This window comes from Colletes latitarsis, chromosome 6 (assembly GCF_051014445.1).
Source record: "Colletes latitarsis isolate SP2378_abdomen chromosome 6, iyColLati1, whole genome shotgun sequence".
NCBI lineage: Eukaryota > Metazoa > Arthropoda > Insecta > Hymenoptera > Colletidae > Colletes > Colletes latitarsis.
Genome location: NC_135139.1, coordinates 19,846,992 through 19,867,278, shown reverse-complemented (window position 1 = coordinate 19,867,278; position 20,287 = coordinate 19,846,992). Strand labels below are relative to the sequence as shown.

Below are 20,287 nucleotides of genomic sequence, written 5' to 3'. Positions count from 1 at the left end.
TGCGCTTGTTCTGTATTGCGTATAAAGACGGCGTCACTGTATTATACAGTGGAGGGGGACAAAGTTGGAACAGGTCCATCTATTCAAACCACGCCTCTTAGTATTCGAGTCGCGCACACCGATTCACTGCCTATTGTGCTGTGTGCTGTATGCAGGTTCGCAGGGACGCATGCTTCTAAAATATACGGTATAAAAATATAACCTCTGTTTGTATATTTTTGTGACTCTTTCGTTATAAAGGCTTTAACCGATTTTATTGTTCGATATTATGGTCGTAGATGTTATATAGAAACTATTGTACCTTGAAATATTTCTACAATAAACAAACATTTGTGAACTAACAAGCGTGCGTCCCTGATTACGTTAGATGGCGCCACAATTTTACATGTTACTTCCTTCTACCCCGTATGTATTAGCAAAAATCGCTAACACAAAACTTTGGTGCATTATTTTTTTGTTTTATCGAGAAAGAAAAAAGATTTTATGAATTCAATGTGAATTCTTTATACTTTGAAAAATACGAAGTAACAGTTATATATAAATCTTTTCTCTTTTTTTCTGACGACACACACTATCGTAGGGTCTAGGAGATTAGTGGTGGGGTGGTACGTTTAATCTTAAGGTGCTCAATAGTTAGGATATACAGTGGGGGTGATGAAGGGGCAGCAAACGAGTTCTTGACAATCGTGGCTGTACCTGTAACGCTTGACTGATGCTAGAGAGCGGTGTGGATAGTGCATCTGTCGTTGTTTATGTAGTATTCACCACACTATAGATCATTCTTCTTTTTCTACTTTTACGTAACGTGTCTAAAACTTTGACCTTGAAGCATCTTACGTAGCTATAGCAGGACGTTTCACCAGAAAATTTTAACTATTAGTAAATCTAAGGATTTCTTTTTATTTTTAACGTTTTCCATTAGATATTTTAGATTACGTATTTTACAAAAAGTTAAGAAAAACGTGTAAATGTAAATTGTGATGCCCTTGAAATAATCTGAAAGTATTAAACGCTTCATTCATTGTTGAAATCTTTATCAATTGTATATACATTTTTATTATGTTTATGTACAATTATATTTAAAAAATTGTATTGTATCGGACAATATTTGCAATATCAAATATGTAATTGTAATATCAGTAATGATGTGTCGGTAAAGATGCATGATGTGGAAGCATTGCCAAGAAATTTAGTTTTTTTTACTCTTCTGGGATAGATATGAAAATATTTAGGGAAGTAGAAATGACCATCGATTCCAAAGTCTTTTCATCATTTCTCAGAAATGGTCAGGGCTTTTTCGTTCTGCATTTATATTGTTCGACGAATTCGGTCGTCCCTTTGCACAAGCGCAGACATGTAAAAGTTGTAGAAGGGATGTGTTTAGCTGGGTAGCCCATTCTGTTTCATCTCACTCTCCCCGCGTTGAACTTAAAGCCGCCCTCGGTCTATTTTGTTCTTTTTTCTTCGTATTTTCATTCCATCTTCCTTTGTTCTTTACATTCTCCCAGTCGTCGTTGCATCTTTTGACGCATGTGTATGCATTTTCGGCGTCGCAAGTTGGTCGATTCCCTAATGACGTCATAATTACCCTCTTACGTGCACATTTCTTAGCTCTCGCGTATGCAGCACTTTAATTTTTTATTTGTAAAAGAAATATTTATGACTAAAAATAGTTTTTAAAAACTATTATGAAATTAAATTAATTATGATTTTGCATGTGGAACTAATTCCTTGTACTCTTTTACGATATTTTCGACTACTGCAAATGCTTGCAAAAAATCATCCTCTTCTAAGCCAAATTGTTTATATTGATGCAAAAATGCAGCATGAATGTAAGATTTCCAAGTTTTATTTAAGAGTATGTTCATAGGATGACAAATTTGAGAATTATTTGTAATCAAAGCAAGAAATTTATCGTGATTTAACAGTTTTCGTTTTTGATGCAAGTGGGAAAACCAATCAGTTGTATTCCAGTTTGCATATAAATGTTTCTTTCTAAATTCATCGGGTAATATAAAGTCTTTGTTTGTTGTAGGACCACGTGTTACTAGAATATTTGATATTGAACAGGTGTAAACATGATGTGTGGTACTTCCTCTTGAACTGGATGGCATTTTTAGTTCAAGATCAGTCAGCTGTGAATTTAAATTGGGCATTCGAAGTGTTTGTTTTAAATGATGTACATATGAATTCCAATTACATATAGGTTCATATTCAGAAGATGTTGTACTTATATGCGGAGTACTTTTAATTGTTGCTAATTTATAAGAAGGATGCGATGCTATTTGAGACACTATTGAATTTATGCTATGCCTTGCATGATTTATTGGCTGAAAAACAGCTAATAATTTTTCTGAAATAACTTCATTTATATCTTGTAAATTTGTAGCTGACTTTTGTAATAGATTTTTACATATATTATGAATCTGTTCATTTTCAAATATAATATTCATGTCACATTGGTTGTATAGTTTTGCTAAAGTAAATAATGTATTATAGTTCTGGGTGCACACTTCACCGAATGAAAATGGTAATATTGTTGTTGCAACAATTGACTTTGTTTCATATTCTTCTCGCAATAGTTGTGCAATGTTGCTCCCAATACCAGACCCAGTTCCACCCGCTGAACTTAAAAGTAAGAGGAATCCATCAAAATGATCAATTTTTTCTATTTCTTGTCTTATTGCATTTAGTATCATATCACTCAATTTGTATCCTTTTATCAAATAACCGTATGCCCAGTTATTCGCACAACCCCCATCAGCTTGACAAATTATATTTTTATTCCAATACGTCCATGGAATAGTTGTGTCATTACACATTTTATTTATTACCTTCTGTTCTGTATCTACAAGAATTGCTCTTGCTAAACGTTTACCTTGTTTAGAAATACCATTAAACCATTTATTAAATGTATCTTCTGAATATTGATAATTAGTATTATAAGATACACCTGTATTCACACATTCTATGTCAGCTGATAATTTTGAAAATAATGTATGCCCTAGTTGATTTCCACATTGCCCAAATTGTACTGTCAACATTTTTAAATATGTTCCTACACATTTATCAGTTTAAGAAGGGTTTTCTACTTGAAAGCACAAAATGTCAGTAAATAAAATTATACAGATGTAGAGTCGTTAATAGGGTGCTGTTTGATCGGTGAAAGGTAACATTTGGAAGTAGTTCAACAAGCCACCGTAAGATGTCGCAGATACAATGTGCGATAAAACAGTTAAAAATAGCAATTAAATAAATTCACGAATTATCTGTCGATGCATTTTGAAGCATAAATTGCAACCGTGTTTTAATAAAAGTCTTAATTACAAATTTCATTTTTTGAGCAAACCGTGCAATTTCATTCCGTAAGATTCCGTTCACGTAAACAATTCAACTCGTAACAGTTTTACGTTATGAATAATAATGAATAATGAATAAGATTTTTAATGGTCGTGTGTAAGGACGTTGATTTTCAAAACGTTTAGCAATGTATACTATATTTTTATCAGTTAATGATTCACTAATGTACATCACGCAAGTACTTCGAAGCATTCTACGCACACAGCAAACGTTAAATGTGAAAGTATGATTACATATATTTAAAACTTGATAGAATTGTTAAATCGTCAATTATTTAAATTTCATGTATAGAACTTGTAACGATATCGAAGTCAAGAGTTACGATTAGTTTTCAATCAATATTTATGTGTCTATAATAAATAGATATTGTTTTGAGTGCAATGTTTGTCTTTTCTTAATTACAGAAAGAGAAATGAAGGATTTCATTTTATCTTAAGTACGTGCTTAGAAAGTTTAGTTTTATCTCAACCTTTGATCACACGCAATTACCGCAAACGTCGTTAGAATACGTGATTGTAAATCGTTTTTTACTGTGATTATTAAGAGAAGTGTCTTCGAACGTTCTACGTTTTGCATTGCTTAGCCGAAGACCGAATCACCATTAAGGAAAACAGGGTCGCTTAAAATGTGAATATCTATCACACTTTTTAAGGTTATAATATATTAATAGCTTTATAGAATATGTCCACGAGATTAGCGATTCTGTACTGCTTATGCACGGATGTATTTGCACATATCGCTTCGACAGATAAAGTTCAACAAGACACGAATGTCTTTTACCAGCTCGTGTGTTTACTTGCAGTATCGATAGACGTAACAAGATTTTTATTGCGGTGAAAGTATGTACAATTACAATGATACACCATCGAAGAGATTCATTCGATTCGTACACTAATTTATAAATAGAATAGAATAAGTAATACCTGTTTACCTGTGTTTCCCTCTATTTTGGACACGATCGTGATAATCGTGAGAATAAACTGGGAAAACCCTAGCTTAACCTGACGGTTCGTCTGCAACCGTCGCATTATTTAGGTGTATCAGAAGTTCCACGAATAACAAACTGGAAAGTCTGTGTAATCGGCGTTACGAGTTAATTCGACGATCGTGTGCACACGCGAACACTCGTGCAGAATTTCCAGTTGCAGACGAAGACAGGAAGATACAGAGTGGGGTGGCAATTTCGCAGCTCGATCGTCGAAACACCGACAGTTCGTCACAGTGACGATTAGCGGAAAGATAATGCATATCAACATCGGTCGCGATCCGAAACCGTAAACGGTTTAGTTTTCATTGATCCTCGCTTCCGTTCTTATCGTACGTCGCGTTACAAGCGAAATCGTCGCCAAGTCGCGTGGACTTTCTACCAGCGACCAGTTTTTGGGTTTTTTCATTTTTATTTCGATTGACTCGTATGACGTATCGGAGACCGCGAAGATTTCCTCCAACGAGCAGCGTTAGCGACAGTCACGTCCTTCGTGAAACTCGTCCCACGTCACGAAGCAGTGACGTAGAATTACAAAACTAACGATACACGATACGACGTACAAAAGAATCCACGGGACGTTACGGATGTGCCATTTATCGAATCAGTTATAGAACCCTGCAGTTTTCGTTAAGAATTTCGTTCGTTTTTTCAAGGATCATCGAGTAGATCTAAATAGTCGTGTCGCGTACAAGTTTTAGCTGCAGCTGTGGTGGCCTTCGGAAGATGCGTGGTTTCACCGGCTATAGTGCCCGCGACAGTGCCGTAGAATCACGATGAGGTCGTTAATGCGTAATTTGTAAACGAGTTTTTGATAATCAACGGATCGTATATCGTGGTGCAAGTACTGTTGGTAATCGTGCAATTTTGTAAAAGCTTATAGAGACAAAGGAGACTGATTTAAGAAGACGCCATGTTGTAATTAGTGGTGATCAAACGCTGGCGATCAAACGCTGGCAGTGACCGCGGATAAGGGAAACGATGATTTGTACGAGGTAATTACGTTTCAATTGTACCACACGCGTATCGAGGAACAAAGAGAAACAACCGGATCGATTGAAATCAATTTTATCGGTGTCCATCATTGTTACAACTTTTTTCAACCTTATCGCCATTGTTATTATCATTTGTAGCACCATCTGCTGTATCGTTTTCACCGTAACTTCTGATACACTTCCGTTCGAATAAAAATGACTTTTTTTATTTTGTCGCGTACAATCCTCGGTAATTACGTAAATTTTGCGTGATACGATAAACTTTGCCCTTTAACGACACGAATAGCACGCTCTACGATGCAACGAATAAAATGGTAGGCCATTCAAGCAAGAAAAAATCGTAATATCTTTTGAATTTTCGAATTTTTGAGATAATCAAAGTTAGTTTTGAACGAAAGTCAAAATTAGCATACTAGCGTTATGACGCATTATACGAAACCATCGTTTAATACCTTTCGAAAATCATCGACTTAATGGATCATGTAAATAGTTTTCAGACACGATATGACATCATTTGTTAAATAATTAGTGCTTTTGAAGATGTAGGTTCCTTATGTTATAATTAATTGCAAATGAAGTGTAGCCGCTGTACGAATGTTTACGTTGCTACATCGTATGCAAAGTATATGAAACAGTACGCAGTGTCCTAGAATCCACAAGTATAGATTGCACGTACTACACGTGACTGTACAAACCTTAGTTCATGAACCGTTAACGAGAAGCATTGACCTATTAGACCCAGTTACTTTACCTCAATGTAGTCCACTGAGACTTGTATCAGGTAATCTATACAGGACTAAGTTAGGTTAGGGAAAATATTTCGTTAATGCGTTAACTCATTGAGTCGTGTTGCTCGTTAAAAAGAGTATTTCTCTTGATTATCGATCGTCCATAACTCATCGTGTATTATAGTCAAGGTAAATAGTCACGCTTTATAATCGAGTCGTGATTCTTTCGGAACAAACGATAGCACGGAACGTTATTCTTCAGTGCGTGGGCATGGTGACATTGGTGCAGCAGCATCAGCAAACAGTACCGGACGGGAACCGATATCAGAAGGACCAGGAACAAGCCAATTGTCACGTTGTCATCGAGAGTCACGAAACAGTGAGCAATTGTGGCGAAATTGTACACCCTCCGACGGACACCGCGGTCGTCGTCGCTGGAAATGACAACTTTGTTGGTTCCTCTACGCAGTGCAGTGACGTAGAGGACGAGGACGAAGATGAGGAGACCGATATCGAGGATGGAGAATGGATAATCGATTTACCTGTGCCGACGGTGTTCCAGCACCACCAGCAAGTAACCACCACGAATGGCAATGTGGCGCTGCCTCACGCCGACGCCTCGAACTTCGGTGATGTGTGCGTAAAGAATTCAGCTAATGTGCATCTTGGTAACAAGATATTTTACAAAGATCCGGTGACAATAAAGCAGTTCATTTACACCAATCCAATTGCGATAAAGGACTGCGATACGGTTACGAGCGACACCAGTCGGGTCTCGAATACCAACGCATCCGATTTATCAACCGCTAACGGAGATCTGTCTGCCAATGCCAACAGACCAATCTTGTCTCAAAATCCTGCCATCGATAAAGGTGATTATGATAAGAGCACTGTGTCAATACGGGTAATTCTCGCCATTCTGAATTCATTCATTCCAATACCTGTTCCCGACGATTAAATTGTTTCCATTGAAAATTGTGTTAAATTCGCAAAATGAAAACTGCCTGTATATTTCATTTATACAGTCTGTCGTATAAAGATTTCACGAAGACCAATAAGCGACCTCGGTGGGGGGTTATAAATCAGATATATAAAATCATGAAACAATTAAGAATATATCAATTGTAGACCTTATCGATGACATTTTAACAGCTTGTAGGATTAGAGTTAAAATATTTTATCTAAATCGGTCATTGCTGAACTCATGATCGTGGAATCTTCAGATTTTTCTTAAGCAAACATCTTTTATCTAATCCGCCAACTCCTGCGGCACTTGAATTCTATCTTTGCGAGATTATTAGATGACTTCGATAACAGTCTAGAAAAAGTAACGGTAGGCGAGGTCGTGGTTTAAAAATTTAATAAATAAGTTTGAAAATAATTATTTGCCAAATTTTAATGAGATTCTAGGGACCAAAATAAGATGAAAATCAAGAATACCAATTTGTTGATCGAGGCTTCGTTAAAAAGTTATTAACGTTTAAAGTACTGTCGATACGTCAGTAAGTTTCTCATGCTGAATGAGAACCACTATCGTGCGCACGCAGCTGTTCGTAGATTGCCGTTCTACAGGCGGAACTTTAAACGTTAATAACTTTTTAACAAAGCCTCGATCAACAAATTGGTATTCTTGATTTTCGTCTTATTTTGGCTCCTAGAATCTCCCATTAAAATTTTTTTAATGTAGTCAGTTCTTCCGTATTTGATAATTTAATGCTGTGAACAAATAAAAGTATAACGCTTTGATTCTTTCGTTTAAAGGAACTCTTTTATATTATTTCAGTAACGGATTGGTTATGGACTCGTAGATGCGCGGCGATTTTTTGTATACTAATTTTAATTGTGACTGCTGTGATCTTCGCTTGCGTCTACATCGCTAATAATGTTGCTATACCATCGGCACCTATTTTTCCGGAAATACCAGGTATCTATCATATGTTGTTTTCGTAAATACACGGGGTACTGATAATGCATAACGTATAAACGTGTATAGTATAATATTAATGCGTTCTTGGTTTATCGCGAAATATGTCGATATTTTTCGTCTCAATAAAATTGTGATATTTAAGTTGCAGATGTTGACGCGAAAAATGTACGTTTTGTCGAACGAAACGAATGGGGTGCTCAACCACCTTCAGGGCCTTTGACAAAACTAAAACTTCCGGTACCATACGTGATTATCAGTCACACAGCTACCGAATTCTGTTCGACTCAATCGGAATGCACATTCCACGTTCGGTTTGCGCAAACGTTTCATATCGAGTCTCGAAAATGGGCGGATATCGGTTATAATTTTCTTGTTGGCGGCGACGGGCTTGTATATGTTGGCCGAAGTTGGGATTACATGGGTGCCCATTCCTTTGGATATAATAATATAAGTATAGGTATTTCTTTTATCGGTACGTTTAATAGTCTTATACCACCGAAAAATCAATTATATGCTGCGCAACGGATCATCGAATTGGGCGTAGAAAAGGGTAAAATTACGCCGGATTACAAGCTATTAGGACACCGGCAAGTCTCTCCGACATTAAGCCCGGGTGATGCTTTGTTCAGCGTCATCAAAACTTGGCCTCATTGGTCGCCACAGTCATAATAAATTTTAATTCATATTTTGTGATACATTGACTTGGTGTGCTTCACATTCATTTAATCGTTTATATCGTCTAAAGTTTTGTCTAAAGTTTTATGCAATTATACGTTGACGCGATTATTTAAATAATAAGCTGATAACCATTCAAAATATAACACTGAGTCTAATTTAATAATAAACAAATCTATATCGCTATAATGTCTTTAATACACGTTCAAAGTAGAATAAAAAAAACTTGACATGATTAAAACGTAAACAGAATACAAAGATCTCTTTTCTAGATTAGTTGAAATTAGTCGGAACATATCGCGTAAGAATTTCATATTCTCGACTACAAATGTGATGTATAAATATTTTAATAAAATACTGTTGACTACTGTACGTTATACGACGTAAAATACAACAATTTTATAAGTCGTTCAACGAACGTTAAAAGAATGTATATAATGCGTAAACGCGAAAAAATGTATGTATATATGTATTAAATTTTTATTGTGTAATAAATATGAATATTTCGCATGAAAATTTAAATTCTTTCATATGTAGAATTGCATTAAATATACGATGTAGACAAGATACGATACATTAACCAAGATGTAGCATCCGTTCCGTGTAGAGGGCGTTGGATCGCTTGAAATCTTTAGGTCTTGTTTACAATATAGGAATGTTTTAATGTAGAAGCATTGCGGAACGCAAAATGGACTCAGTGGTTAGAAATGATTGATTACGGAATACATATGTTCGAAGCAACTGTTACTAATGGTATACTTGAAGGAAGTAAATGTATAGAGCTCTCAGGGATTAAAAATTTTTATAAATTTTTTATAATTTTTCGAATTGTATGCCAACATGACATCGTTATCAAAGAAACGAATCGTGTACGAATCTACAGTTTGGAAGATAGCCATTTTGGCGGGTGACGTGTTTGTATGCCGAGTATTGACAGCCATAACATAAATGAACGACATTGTACGTAATATGGCGATAATCGCTTCCCCGATGCTCCGGTGGCAGAGAACATGGTAATTCGTCATTCAAATGAAAAGAGATTGATACAATTTTTCACTATGGTGAGAAATATTAATCAATTCGAGTACCGCCGGATGGTAAACAGAAGAAAGGCCGCGTATAATTTTCAGCTGCGCTAGGGGGGGCAATGCACCATGGGAACAATTTGCGACAGGCGCATGCGCAGATCAGTTTACAGTTGGAGCTTGGAAGAAAATGGCGTCAGCTAAGTTTCTGGAGGAAGCTCTGAGCACGGACGTCGATGAATCCGCAGTGAACGCGATAGTGGGCTCCCTTGAGACGCAACTGGTAACATCGACGCCGGCTGTCGCTGGTCATCAAGCAAGTTCTGCGTCAGTCAGCCAGCAGAATCATCAGGTGAACAGTGGTATTTCCAACGGGGGCACCATCAACGCGGTACAGCCACAGAAACATGGTGTTTCGAACGGTGGCGGTGCTACTACAGTAAATAGTCTGATGACTCAAGAAGTTACGAAGTCCATTACCACGAGCACTCTTCTCCCAGTAAACGTGGTTACCTCAAACACAGTGGCGCCACAGGTTACTACACAACAGCAACAGCATACACAATCAGCAGTCCCCCCTGCTGCTTATATCAATCAAGTTACTACAAACCAGGTGACCAGTAATCAAACAACACACATACCAAGCCTTACTAAAGCACACGAGCCTGTCAAGATTATTTATCCGACTGTTGGTCAGGTAATAGCAACTACGGGGGTAGCAAATGTCAATAATAAACTTTCCTTTCCTGCGCAAACTGTTGGACAGCTAGCAAATGGTACTTTGGGAATAACATCCCAGGGAGTGTTACAGACATCATCGAATGTTGTAACTAATGTTAGCTCCGTTAGTGAAACGGGTAGTCAAACAGTGGCTAGTGTAAATAAGCCGACAGGTACAGCTTTAGTGATAAAGACTAGTGTAGCACCCAGTGGTATGGTTTCCGTTCCAATGTCTGTTCCTGTTTCTGTGTCTGGCAATGCTGTCAGCACAGCACTACAGGGTAAGGCTGGGGTTACATCTACAATAGTGCCCAGCAATGTGCAAATTCTTAATGTGAATGCAATGCGTCCTGGCACACCAGTGGTAGGACAGCAGGCAGGAAAACAAGTTGCATCTAGAGTAGTAATTGGTCAACATATGATTGGAACAAGACCTGGAGCTCCAGGGGTAAGATATTCATAGTTTGTAAACAAATCTATGTGTACATTTAAAGGTCATATTGCCAATTCATATAATTTTCACATTTATATGTATATTTTATCTAAATGTAATAATATATTATTGGAAACATTTTTTCATGCATGTTTGTTATATAAATTTTATATTTTTCTTTTTTATAAGTTTCTGTATTGTAGCACATTGTTACAGTAATTGTTTAAAAATTTTTAGATAACATTACAAACGCTTCATGGTCTTCAACCTGGGACTCAGGGTCATATATTATTAAAAACAGAAACTGGACAGTATCAGTTAATAAGGGTAGGACCACCTCCGACTGCAGGTACTCCGGCTGGTACTACAGTTACACCAAATAGTATAGCGGGAAATGCAGTGGTTGCTGCACCATCTCCAGGCACTACCTATCGCTTAGCCTCAGTGCCGGCTGTAAGTAGGCTGAACACACAGTTCACTGGCCCACCACTCGCCACCTTAAGAAAAACGGTTCAGGTGACGCACTCTTATACCTCTTACAAGACTCGATGTAGTGCTGTAGTAGACTTTTAGTTTGTGACATTAGTTGGAATGGTGTTATTGGTAAGGCTATGTATTATGTTTATATTCTTTTGTTCTGTATTAATTTACAGTGTTTCAGTCTTATTGAATTTTCTTTAAATTATAACACTTTTATTGCATCTAAATTTCTCTCTTAATTTTTAAAAACCTTCAACATATATTGTATGCTACATAAATATCATCTCAATGTATGCAAGAAAGAAAATTTTCTATTTACAGCTGACTTAAAATTTCGTGTAAACTTTTGTACTTACTACTAAACTTTCAGTTTCCATAAATGGCTGAGAGGTTTTCTGTAGTATATAAAGAGTTTCGTTTTCTTATTGGCTTATTTACTGGGATGCCTTTTTATTGTAGAATTTCTGAGTTTTTAAAAAGTGCAATTATTTTATTAAAATTAATGCCTTTATCATATATACACATATTGCATGTTACATTGGTTAAGGGTATCATAGAGTAATATTTAAAAAAAAAAAAATGGTTGAGTTTGCATAAAATAATAAACCTTCTTTCGTATTTGTTATAAATGTACAAGTTTCGTATTTTGAAATTATTGCATAAATTTATAAATCACTTTATGAATTTTCGAATCACAAGGATATTCATATGAAATAGCCTGAAAGCAATTAACTACAAAGAATATAATTTTTCACGTACTAATTTTCTACTGAGTTTCTATATAAAATTTATATTTTAATAGTTTAATGTACAAACTATTAGTTTTATATAAAACTTTTCTATTATAACTACATAAAATACTTCAATCCTTATACAATGAAGTACAATAAAGATTATAGCAAATCAATATGTATCTTTTAATAATAAATAATTAAAACTTAATTTGAAGTAAAAAAAAATGATGAGTCTGTACAAGGTACAAGTGCGTCTTCAATATGTAGTATAATTAGTATACCGCATCAAAGCAGCATAATTATGTCCGTTCATTTTGAAATATTGAAATTAGTCGAAAATATAGTTTACATTTAGTGTTTGTTGTTTGGGAGATCTGAAGTTCAGCATGCGTAAGAAAACGTATACGTAGAAAAGGCCTATTTATTAGCAGAAATATAGCAACGAAGAAAAATATAAAATATATGATACCGCGAATATTTCCATAAATATTGAACAAGAAAATGCATGTGGGAAGCAAGTTTATTATTATATTTCTAAATGACATTGAGCTTGAAAACATTGAACAACGTAATTTTCCCAAATTAGATTTTTAAACAATGTCTTGTTTGTTCAGTAAGGTTAAAATATATTATATGATAAAAGTAGTAGAAAATATTTATTAAGAAGAAAATCATATACATATAGAACGAGCAATAGAGTATCGGAAATAATAACATATAAAACTTAGAAATATATATTTCAAAGATGAAAGCATGGCATAAATGAAATGTTATTGTTATGTTATAAATTTGTAGTTCTATTTTACTTTTAGCAATGCTGCAGCAAAACATGCTTTTAATTCGGAGTGATACTGCAGTTTCATAAATCTAATCAAATTTTTGCGAAGTTACAAATTTACAGATATTATTTAAAAAATAAACTACACTTCTCGTTTTCTTCTTTTATCATTCATAAAAAAAAAGAAATCATTTAAACAATCTGAGCAATGGAAGAGTGTTACAACATTTGTTTTCATTTATTGAAACAGACTGTGGCTGCAACTATCACAACAGCAACTACAACTCCAGTAACAGTGACCGCTGCCGCCACAACAACGCCTACTCCGCCTGTTTCTACTGTTCAGACGGTTCAGACACCTACACCTGTATGTACAAATAAATTAACAGTATTATGTCTATTGATATGAATTACATCTAGCGTTTTGTTTTGTGATGTTTTTTTTATTTTTAGCGTCAAACTACAGATAATACCAAAGAAAAGTGCCGTAAATTTTTAGCAAATTTATTAGAGTTGTCTAGTCGAGAACCTAAAGCGGTAGAGCGAAATGTTCGAACTTTGATTCAAGAATTAATTGATACTAAAGTCGAACCTGAGGAGTTCTGTGATAGACTCGAAAGATTATTGAATGCATCACCCCAACCATGCCTGATCGGATTTTTGAAAAAGAGTTTGCCACTCTTACGGCAATCCCTTGTTACAAAAGAGTTAGTCATAGAGGGCATAAAACCACCTCCTGCCAATGTTGTTTTTCCTGTCACATCTGCCACTCCTGTAGTTACACAGGTAAGAAACGTATACTAATATGTAAGTGAACGTAACGTAGTGAATCGTTTGTTATAAGAAGTAGTTAAGAATAGTGCTGCAGTTCTATCTATGCTTCTCCCATTTATATGGTACATGTACTTGCTATGTATCTCACATTGTATTTTATAATATAATATAGCAGAATCAGCTGAGACCAACTGTTGCTGTGACACCAGCAACAATCCCCGTAACTGCAGTTACCGCTACTACTCAAATAAGAGTAATGACTCCAATACCTGCAGCTACAACTACAGTCCCTCGACCTACTCAGCCAGTACAGCAAAGGCTGGTAAGATACCGATATAATTTAGAGTTTTTAATATATTTACATTTCGATAATCTTTCTAATATAGTTTCTACAACATTAGTAGATTAATATTTTAATTCCTAGCAATTAGTCTTCAATAGATATTGTGCCGGTAATTAGCATTTTAGAAAAGTAATTTGTGATTTTCTATTTTTTCCTACTTCGCCTCTATAGTAAATTTGAAGAGATGGCACGTTTTTCCTGTCTTTTCTTTTAGATACGACCTGTCACAACAGTAGTTCGTAGCCCCACAGCATATACTGTAAAGTCTACAGTAGCAGTAACTGGAATTCGACCTACTGCTCCTATGGTTCAAAAATCACCTGTTACTACCACTATTGTTAAGACAGTTACGACTACAACACAAGGCAAAACAGTCAACACAACCACTACTATTAATAAAGCCGTAGTGCCTTCTTTTGTTCCAAAGCCAACTACTAAAGAAAAAGAGAAAAAGACATTTTCGTCCGCGGGATACACGTAAGTAATCACTGTTTATAAGCGTGACAATGGTCATAATTTATAAATGTACAGTATCTTTAAAGTTTTAACGCGTATGTGTTACATATATTTCGTAAATAGGGGCGATGATGATATCAACGATGTCGCGGCTATGGGTGGTGTCAATCTTGCAGAGGAATCTCAAAGGATTCTTGGTTCGACAGAATTTGTTGGGACACAAATAAGATCCTGTAAAGATGAGGTATTTTTACATATGACACCATTACAGCACAGGATTAAACAAATCGGTAATTGTTTACATTGATCGTTTAAATTAAATTTATGGTATATCGCACGAGTCTCATAATACGCACGTTTACTTTTCAGTTTCTGAGTATGGATTAGACGAACCTAATCAAGAAGTTGCGGCGTTAATTTCTCATGCTGCCCAAGAAAGGTTAAAAAATTTAGTAGAAAAATTAGCAGTAATTGCAGAACACAGGATAGATTTGATAAAGGTAAAGTTTGAAGATTGTAACAACCTAACCTAAAATTAACATCGATTTATATAATCGACGGATATATTTTTTAAATAAAGTTACGGATATGGGTATTCGTATAAATAAACGGACGCGTATTTTTCATAGGTGGATCCGCGTTACGAGGTAACACAGGATGTTAGGGCACAGTTAAAATTCTTGGAAGACTTGGACAAAGTCGAACGCAGAAGACACGAAGAACACGAAAGGGAATTACTTTTACGCGCTGCGAAAAGTCGCGCGAAAACAGAAGATCCCGAGCAAGCTAAGCTTAAAGCAAAAGCTAAAGAGGTATTTTTGCAAAATTTTACGGATTAACGATATACCGCGAGCAAAGATAATTGTAACGCTTGAATTATTCTAGATGCAACGCGCGGAAATGGAAGAATTAAGGCAAAGAGAAGCTAACTTGACGGCTTTACAAGCGATCGGTCCACGTAAAAAGCCTAAACTTGACGTAGGGGGGTCTGCCAGTAGTCCAGGAAGTAATTCCGGTTTGAACACATCAGCAACCGGAATTAACAGACAAATGCCAATGAGACCACGGTTGAAGAGGGTGAATTTCAGAGACTTATTGTTCCTTCTTGAACAGGAGAAAGAAACGTGTAGGAGCACAATGTTGTATAAATCGTACTTGAAGTGATGTTCTGTGAAGGGCAGGAACTTGAGTGACCCGCCCGATATCTGGCGCCCTACCTATATGGTCTTGTGTGAGCTGGCCTCAATGGACCTTGATGGATCATGTAACGTTAGTGTACGTTGCATTGTACAGTGTTTCATAAGTTGCATACAATGAAGTTTCATTGCGAATCACATCGGGATTCCACATACATTCAAAATAAGATTATTTCTACCATGTCGATAAGCTTCCCTACTGTAAATGACTGAAAGTTTTTTAAATGTAATATAATAGATTGTTCTTTATTTTTCAACGCAAAATTACATCATTGAGAAGGAGCAATGTGTATGAGCACATGCCTCATGTTCAGTCTTGGGTAGTCTGTTTATGGCAAGGATGTCGTATGGCCATATATAAATGTTGTTATATGGTGCGTGCGTGTATGCAGAATGAGTGAGTGTACATTGTCATTTATGTATATGCCCGCTGCATTGTAACACTTGACCTATACTTTTGGACACTGTAGCGCTAGTGTAAAGGAGTGCAGGTTTTGTTATCATAGTAAATCGTATTTTTGCAAATTGTAATGTAATAATATAACGTGAGAGCACACTGTCCAAAAAGTATGGAATAATTTGTACAATACCTTACACATAAAAAAATACTAAATAGTGATAATTTCAATGTTGGTACAACAAAATATAGCTACTCTCCACCATAAGATGGAATTGTTATCAGTATATTATGTTGTAATCTACATTTTCAGTGTTTATAAAAGAATTAGCTGTTACGTTTTTTATTAAAGAAATATTTACAAAAGTAAGAATTACGGATATTTTTTCGATCGATGTTAATTTAATTATTTATATTTCCTCTTCGGAATTGGTGCAGTTTTTTTTTTTTGCTAATGTTCAGAGAAAAGTGTGCTTCGCGTATAATCAATTGAAGAAAAGAAAAAAAAAAAAAGAATTCAAAGCGTGTACCTGATTTATAATGTAAAAGAATTTGCTGCAGATGTACGTGGGTGCCTATTGTCGTACAGAGTAATAATTGAAAAGATATCGATCTTTCCTAACTTGCTCATTACATGAGCGTTCTCACATTACACGTGTTCGACAGAAAATCTTTCGTGCAAAAATTACGAAAATCATGTATGATGCCTATCAATGCAACGGAGTTATTGATTTACATACATTTCAGTAGTTAAGTATGCGTATGTATTGTTTATTGCGTTTATTAGATTTCAACCTAGCGTAACATCAGTTTTAGACTGTCCACAAGCAGTCTATGTTGTAACAGCTTCAATTTTTCACCGTGTCTTGAATGATTTGCGTTCATTCTTGCTGATTTTACGTACTAATATAAAGAAATCAAACTACTTCTGATTCCACTCGATTATTTTGAATATTTTACGCGATACTGATATAAAAGTAACAGTCATATGATTATCGATTTTCGTAGTCTGTAATATAAACTGTTGAGAGGCAATGAATAGAATTTTTTTCTATTATACTGTTGTAGTTCGATCGAAGTTCCAGAATGATAACGTACGAGGTATACTATTTATTTTTCATAGTAGTCGGCTAGAAAGGGTTACTTCAGATTATCCCGTTGTAAATGAAAATTTTAGAAAATTCTAAAGTGTATTCCTGGTAATCTGGATTAACCGTTGTCCTCTAGATGATTTTCGTGCTTCCATGTTCGCTGGAAAGCACGACGATACATTTCCTGACCGGCGTTCGCGAATATTACAAAGGCACGTACACCTGTGAGTCTTCTAGTGTATATAACGAGAGAAACAAAGAGCGAATCTAACGTAACGTTTCAGTTACACAATTACGTGAAACGTCATTGCTTCAACGGTTCAACATATAAAACCATTAAAATACAATACGCGCACAAGACTGACGAAATATGTAAAAATAACGAAAAACGTTAAGTTAAACATGAATCATTAACATTTGAATATCCGTAGCGCCGATTAATTGCGAGACGTATCAGTACAAAAAAAAAAGGAAATTATTTAAAAAGTAATAGGGTGCAATGGTATATTGCAATATTGATCTCAACTATAATTCTATTTGTTATTGCGTGCACCAAGAAGCGATTGCCTTTTTATATAATGCAATTGATATAAGTTTATATTAGGAGAAGGGCCGGTAATTGAAAGGAAATAAAGAAAAGGAAAAGGGACATTGCGGATCGTTGAAGCAAAGTTATTGGAATATAATGTAAATAAATTCGGTTTTAGCTGCCGTATACTTTCATCGTCTGAAAGACGCACATACCATTACTTGTACCATACATTTTGCCGCGCACCTCACATGTAAAGAAATTTTTACTTACAATTAGCTGCGTGTTCCTCTTTGCAATGATGACGAACGCATCATTTTTTTTACGAGAGCTCGGAGATTTAAAAAAAAGAAAAAAAAAATGCAAGTTTTCGAAGTTAGATTATAACGTTCTCCTTACTGCCACTAGGTGGAATTATTAATATAAATATAAATAGAGGAATGTAAAAAAACATAAAAAAAAAAACAACAAAACTAAAGGTACATAGCAGTTTTGGTACAGTATGATATTTTTACAAATTGTAATTGGATAAGCCGTAACCGAAAAAAATAATAAAACACAAGATTAAGATTCACCAAAGAATAGCCCGAATTTTTTATTCTTAGGCTTTTTGTGTTCTGTTTTTGTTCGAAAAAAAGAAAAAAATGCGTTTATCCTGCGACGTGCATTATTTCTCTTTTGATAGCGACGAATTATCGTTTCGTTTCCTTTTATAGTTCGATATTTAGGTATAATCTTCTTCGCGAAACTATAAAGTCTATAAAGTGTCGGGCTGTTAGTGTATTTACAAAATTAAACGATGAAAATGCTGAAAGTAATAATCTGAGTAAATATTATTCCCTATTGTATCGTTTTTTTTTGTCTTATATTTCCAATAATTCATATTAATATTTGAATATGTATAGTGCAATTATTCCTATTTATATGTAACAATTATTTATAAAGTAGATAATAGCGCTCCTACAAACATTTGCAATACATGCTTTTATTTCAATAATGTCTTTCGTCGTTTGTGTTACTATTTTATAGTTTTCAAGCCGAATTAACGCGTTTCCACGTGCAATCGTTTGACTGCTATTTATAGTTGAAGCAGGAAAATTATTTACGTAGCATTTACTATCTTGAACGACACGTTGCTTTGCAATTACCCTTCAAGTTATCGTTTCAAACTTCGATAGTAAAGTGTTTCAAGATCAGAATGTTATCGGGTTCGTGAAAATAAATCGATAATTTTTTTTCGTAAATCATGTCGGTTCAATCAACTATTACAGCAATCTTTCGATTCCACGTAAATGTGAACGTATGAATTATTTACATTCTTTTCTCTGCAATTATAGTACATAAAACGGAATTAAGTACTATTGGGAACAATATAGTAATCTGAATAGAAAATAATATTAATATATTACGGAATTAATCAGTTCGAGCAAACAATACAAAAAAAAAGAAACAAAAAGAAAAAAAAAAACATGACTGGTGATTCAATCGTTATTTTCTCACTTTCAGGAATAATGTGAACATTTTCTGTGTATATTTCTTACGGTTTAAGCATCTAGCAAGTAAGCTACAACTCGTTGAATTTTTCTTTATCACACTTTATCGTAATTTTAAGTTCGTTGTTGAAATAATTTTATTCTTTGTTGCATTTACCTCAATAAAAATTCTGACGAGGGTCAAAAAATAGGGTCGGAACGTTTTATTGACTAATACCATATTTAATACGAATTTCCGCGCGAGCACGTAATATACGTCGTTAACTGAACGTTTAACTAACTTTCGAGAGGCTGAGTGGATCGAAAGTACTTTAATATCACGACAACGGACGCGACTTCACTGGCTAATTCGCGCGAACCGTGGTTCAGTAGTTCGAAAAATTCGTATTAATAAATTAACGATAAAAGAATGCGATAGGCAGCATGCATCATAATAATTCAGTTCACTGTCGTGCATGGAAGCCATTGTGGGTTAAAGTTACGTATTAGAAGCGAACAAAGTAGAATAAATTTCATTCGCCAACAGAACTTACGCAATTCGAGCAAAGAAACATGCATGTTGTCTTGGTCATTGAAAGTGTGTGAAAATTCTGATTATTTTTTAAATTACAGCAGCTAAACTGCGACGAGCAATCTGTCTGAGATATTTGGAAATAAAAAAGAACATAGAATGCAATTGATCCTTTAGCAACGTTAATTTCCAACGACTGACGCGTTAATATTGTTTCAGGTTTTCTTGGTCGTATTAAAAAATACTCTACGACGAAAGAATCAGCTTGGTGACAGATTCGTTTTGTAACGAAAGAAGATTTCAAGAAGGGGGTTGGAAGTCACCTCGAAATGTAAGCAAATAAAATGGTGGCCACCTACTCACGCAAGAGTCACATTTCAATTTCTAAACCGTATCATTGTAGAATCTGAAACTCCAACGAAGGTTCGTCCATTCCAAAAACTCCATTTATATTTATTTTCTTTTTAGTTGCTGCTTTCGAACTTTAGTTTGCTTTAGAACTGTTTTAGTTGCTGCCGTCGAACAGAGAAATTACACCAGAATAACGACGCCATATTGGATTGTTCCGCGAAGCTGGAGAAACGTACACGGAAAGTTTCTAAGGACTCAGGATTAAAGATTGGAACGGGTTCTAAATTGCTTTCAATTTCAGGTTTG

The 20,287-nt window shown here is 35.2% G+C and overlaps 3 protein-coding genes across 5 annotated transcripts; 2 read left to right on the top strand and 1 right to left on the bottom strand.

Annotated features, from left to right (window-relative positions):
- Positions 1-653: 653 nt before the first annotated feature.
- Positions 654-4,526, bottom strand: LOC143342292 (tubulin delta chain). Its single transcript, XM_076765990.1, has one exon. It carries the CDS (start codon positions 3,042-3,044, stop codon positions 1,704-1,706), a length of 1,341 nt encoding a protein of 446 aa, XP_076622105.1. The 5' UTR covers positions 3,045-4,526; the 3' UTR covers positions 654-1,703.
- A 62-nt stretch (positions 4,527-4,588) lies between these two features.
- On the top strand, positions 4,589-9,116 carry LOC143342293 (peptidoglycan-recognition protein LC). The gene is made up of 4 exons (XM_076765991.1): positions 4,589-5,340; positions 6,331-6,940; positions 7,852-7,992; positions 8,138-9,116. The coding sequence occupies exons 2-4, from the start codon at positions 6,340-6,342 to the stop codon at positions 8,662-8,664; spliced, it is 1,269 nt and encodes a 422-aa protein (XP_076622106.1). The 5' UTR covers positions 4,589-5,340; positions 6,331-6,339; the 3' UTR covers positions 8,665-9,116.
- Positions 9,117-9,318: 202 nt separating this feature from the next.
- Positions 9,319-19,250, top strand: LOC143342291 (transcription initiation factor TFIID subunit 4). 3 transcript variants are annotated; one of them, XM_076765988.1, is made up of 10 exons: positions 9,319-10,863; positions 11,086-11,364; positions 13,091-13,207; positions 13,294-13,626; positions 13,790-13,936; positions 14,172-14,434; positions 14,537-14,703; positions 14,783-14,913; positions 15,043-15,225; positions 15,299-19,250. In XM_076765988.1, exons 1-10 carry the CDS (start codon positions 9,886-9,888, stop codon positions 15,575-15,577), a joined length of 2,877 nt encoding a protein of 958 aa, XP_076622103.1. In that variant the 5' UTR covers positions 9,319-9,885; the 3' UTR covers positions 15,578-19,250. The 3 variants fall into 3 exon arrangements, with proteins under 3 accessions (XP_076622103.1, XP_076622104.1, XP_076622102.1); XM_076765989.1 differs by having other exon boundaries at positions 11,086-11,301; positions 13,787-13,936; positions 15,299-19,249; XM_076765987.1 differs by having other exon boundaries at positions 13,787-13,936; positions 15,299-19,249.
- The last annotated feature ends 1,037 nt before the right edge of the window (positions 19,251-20,287 follow it).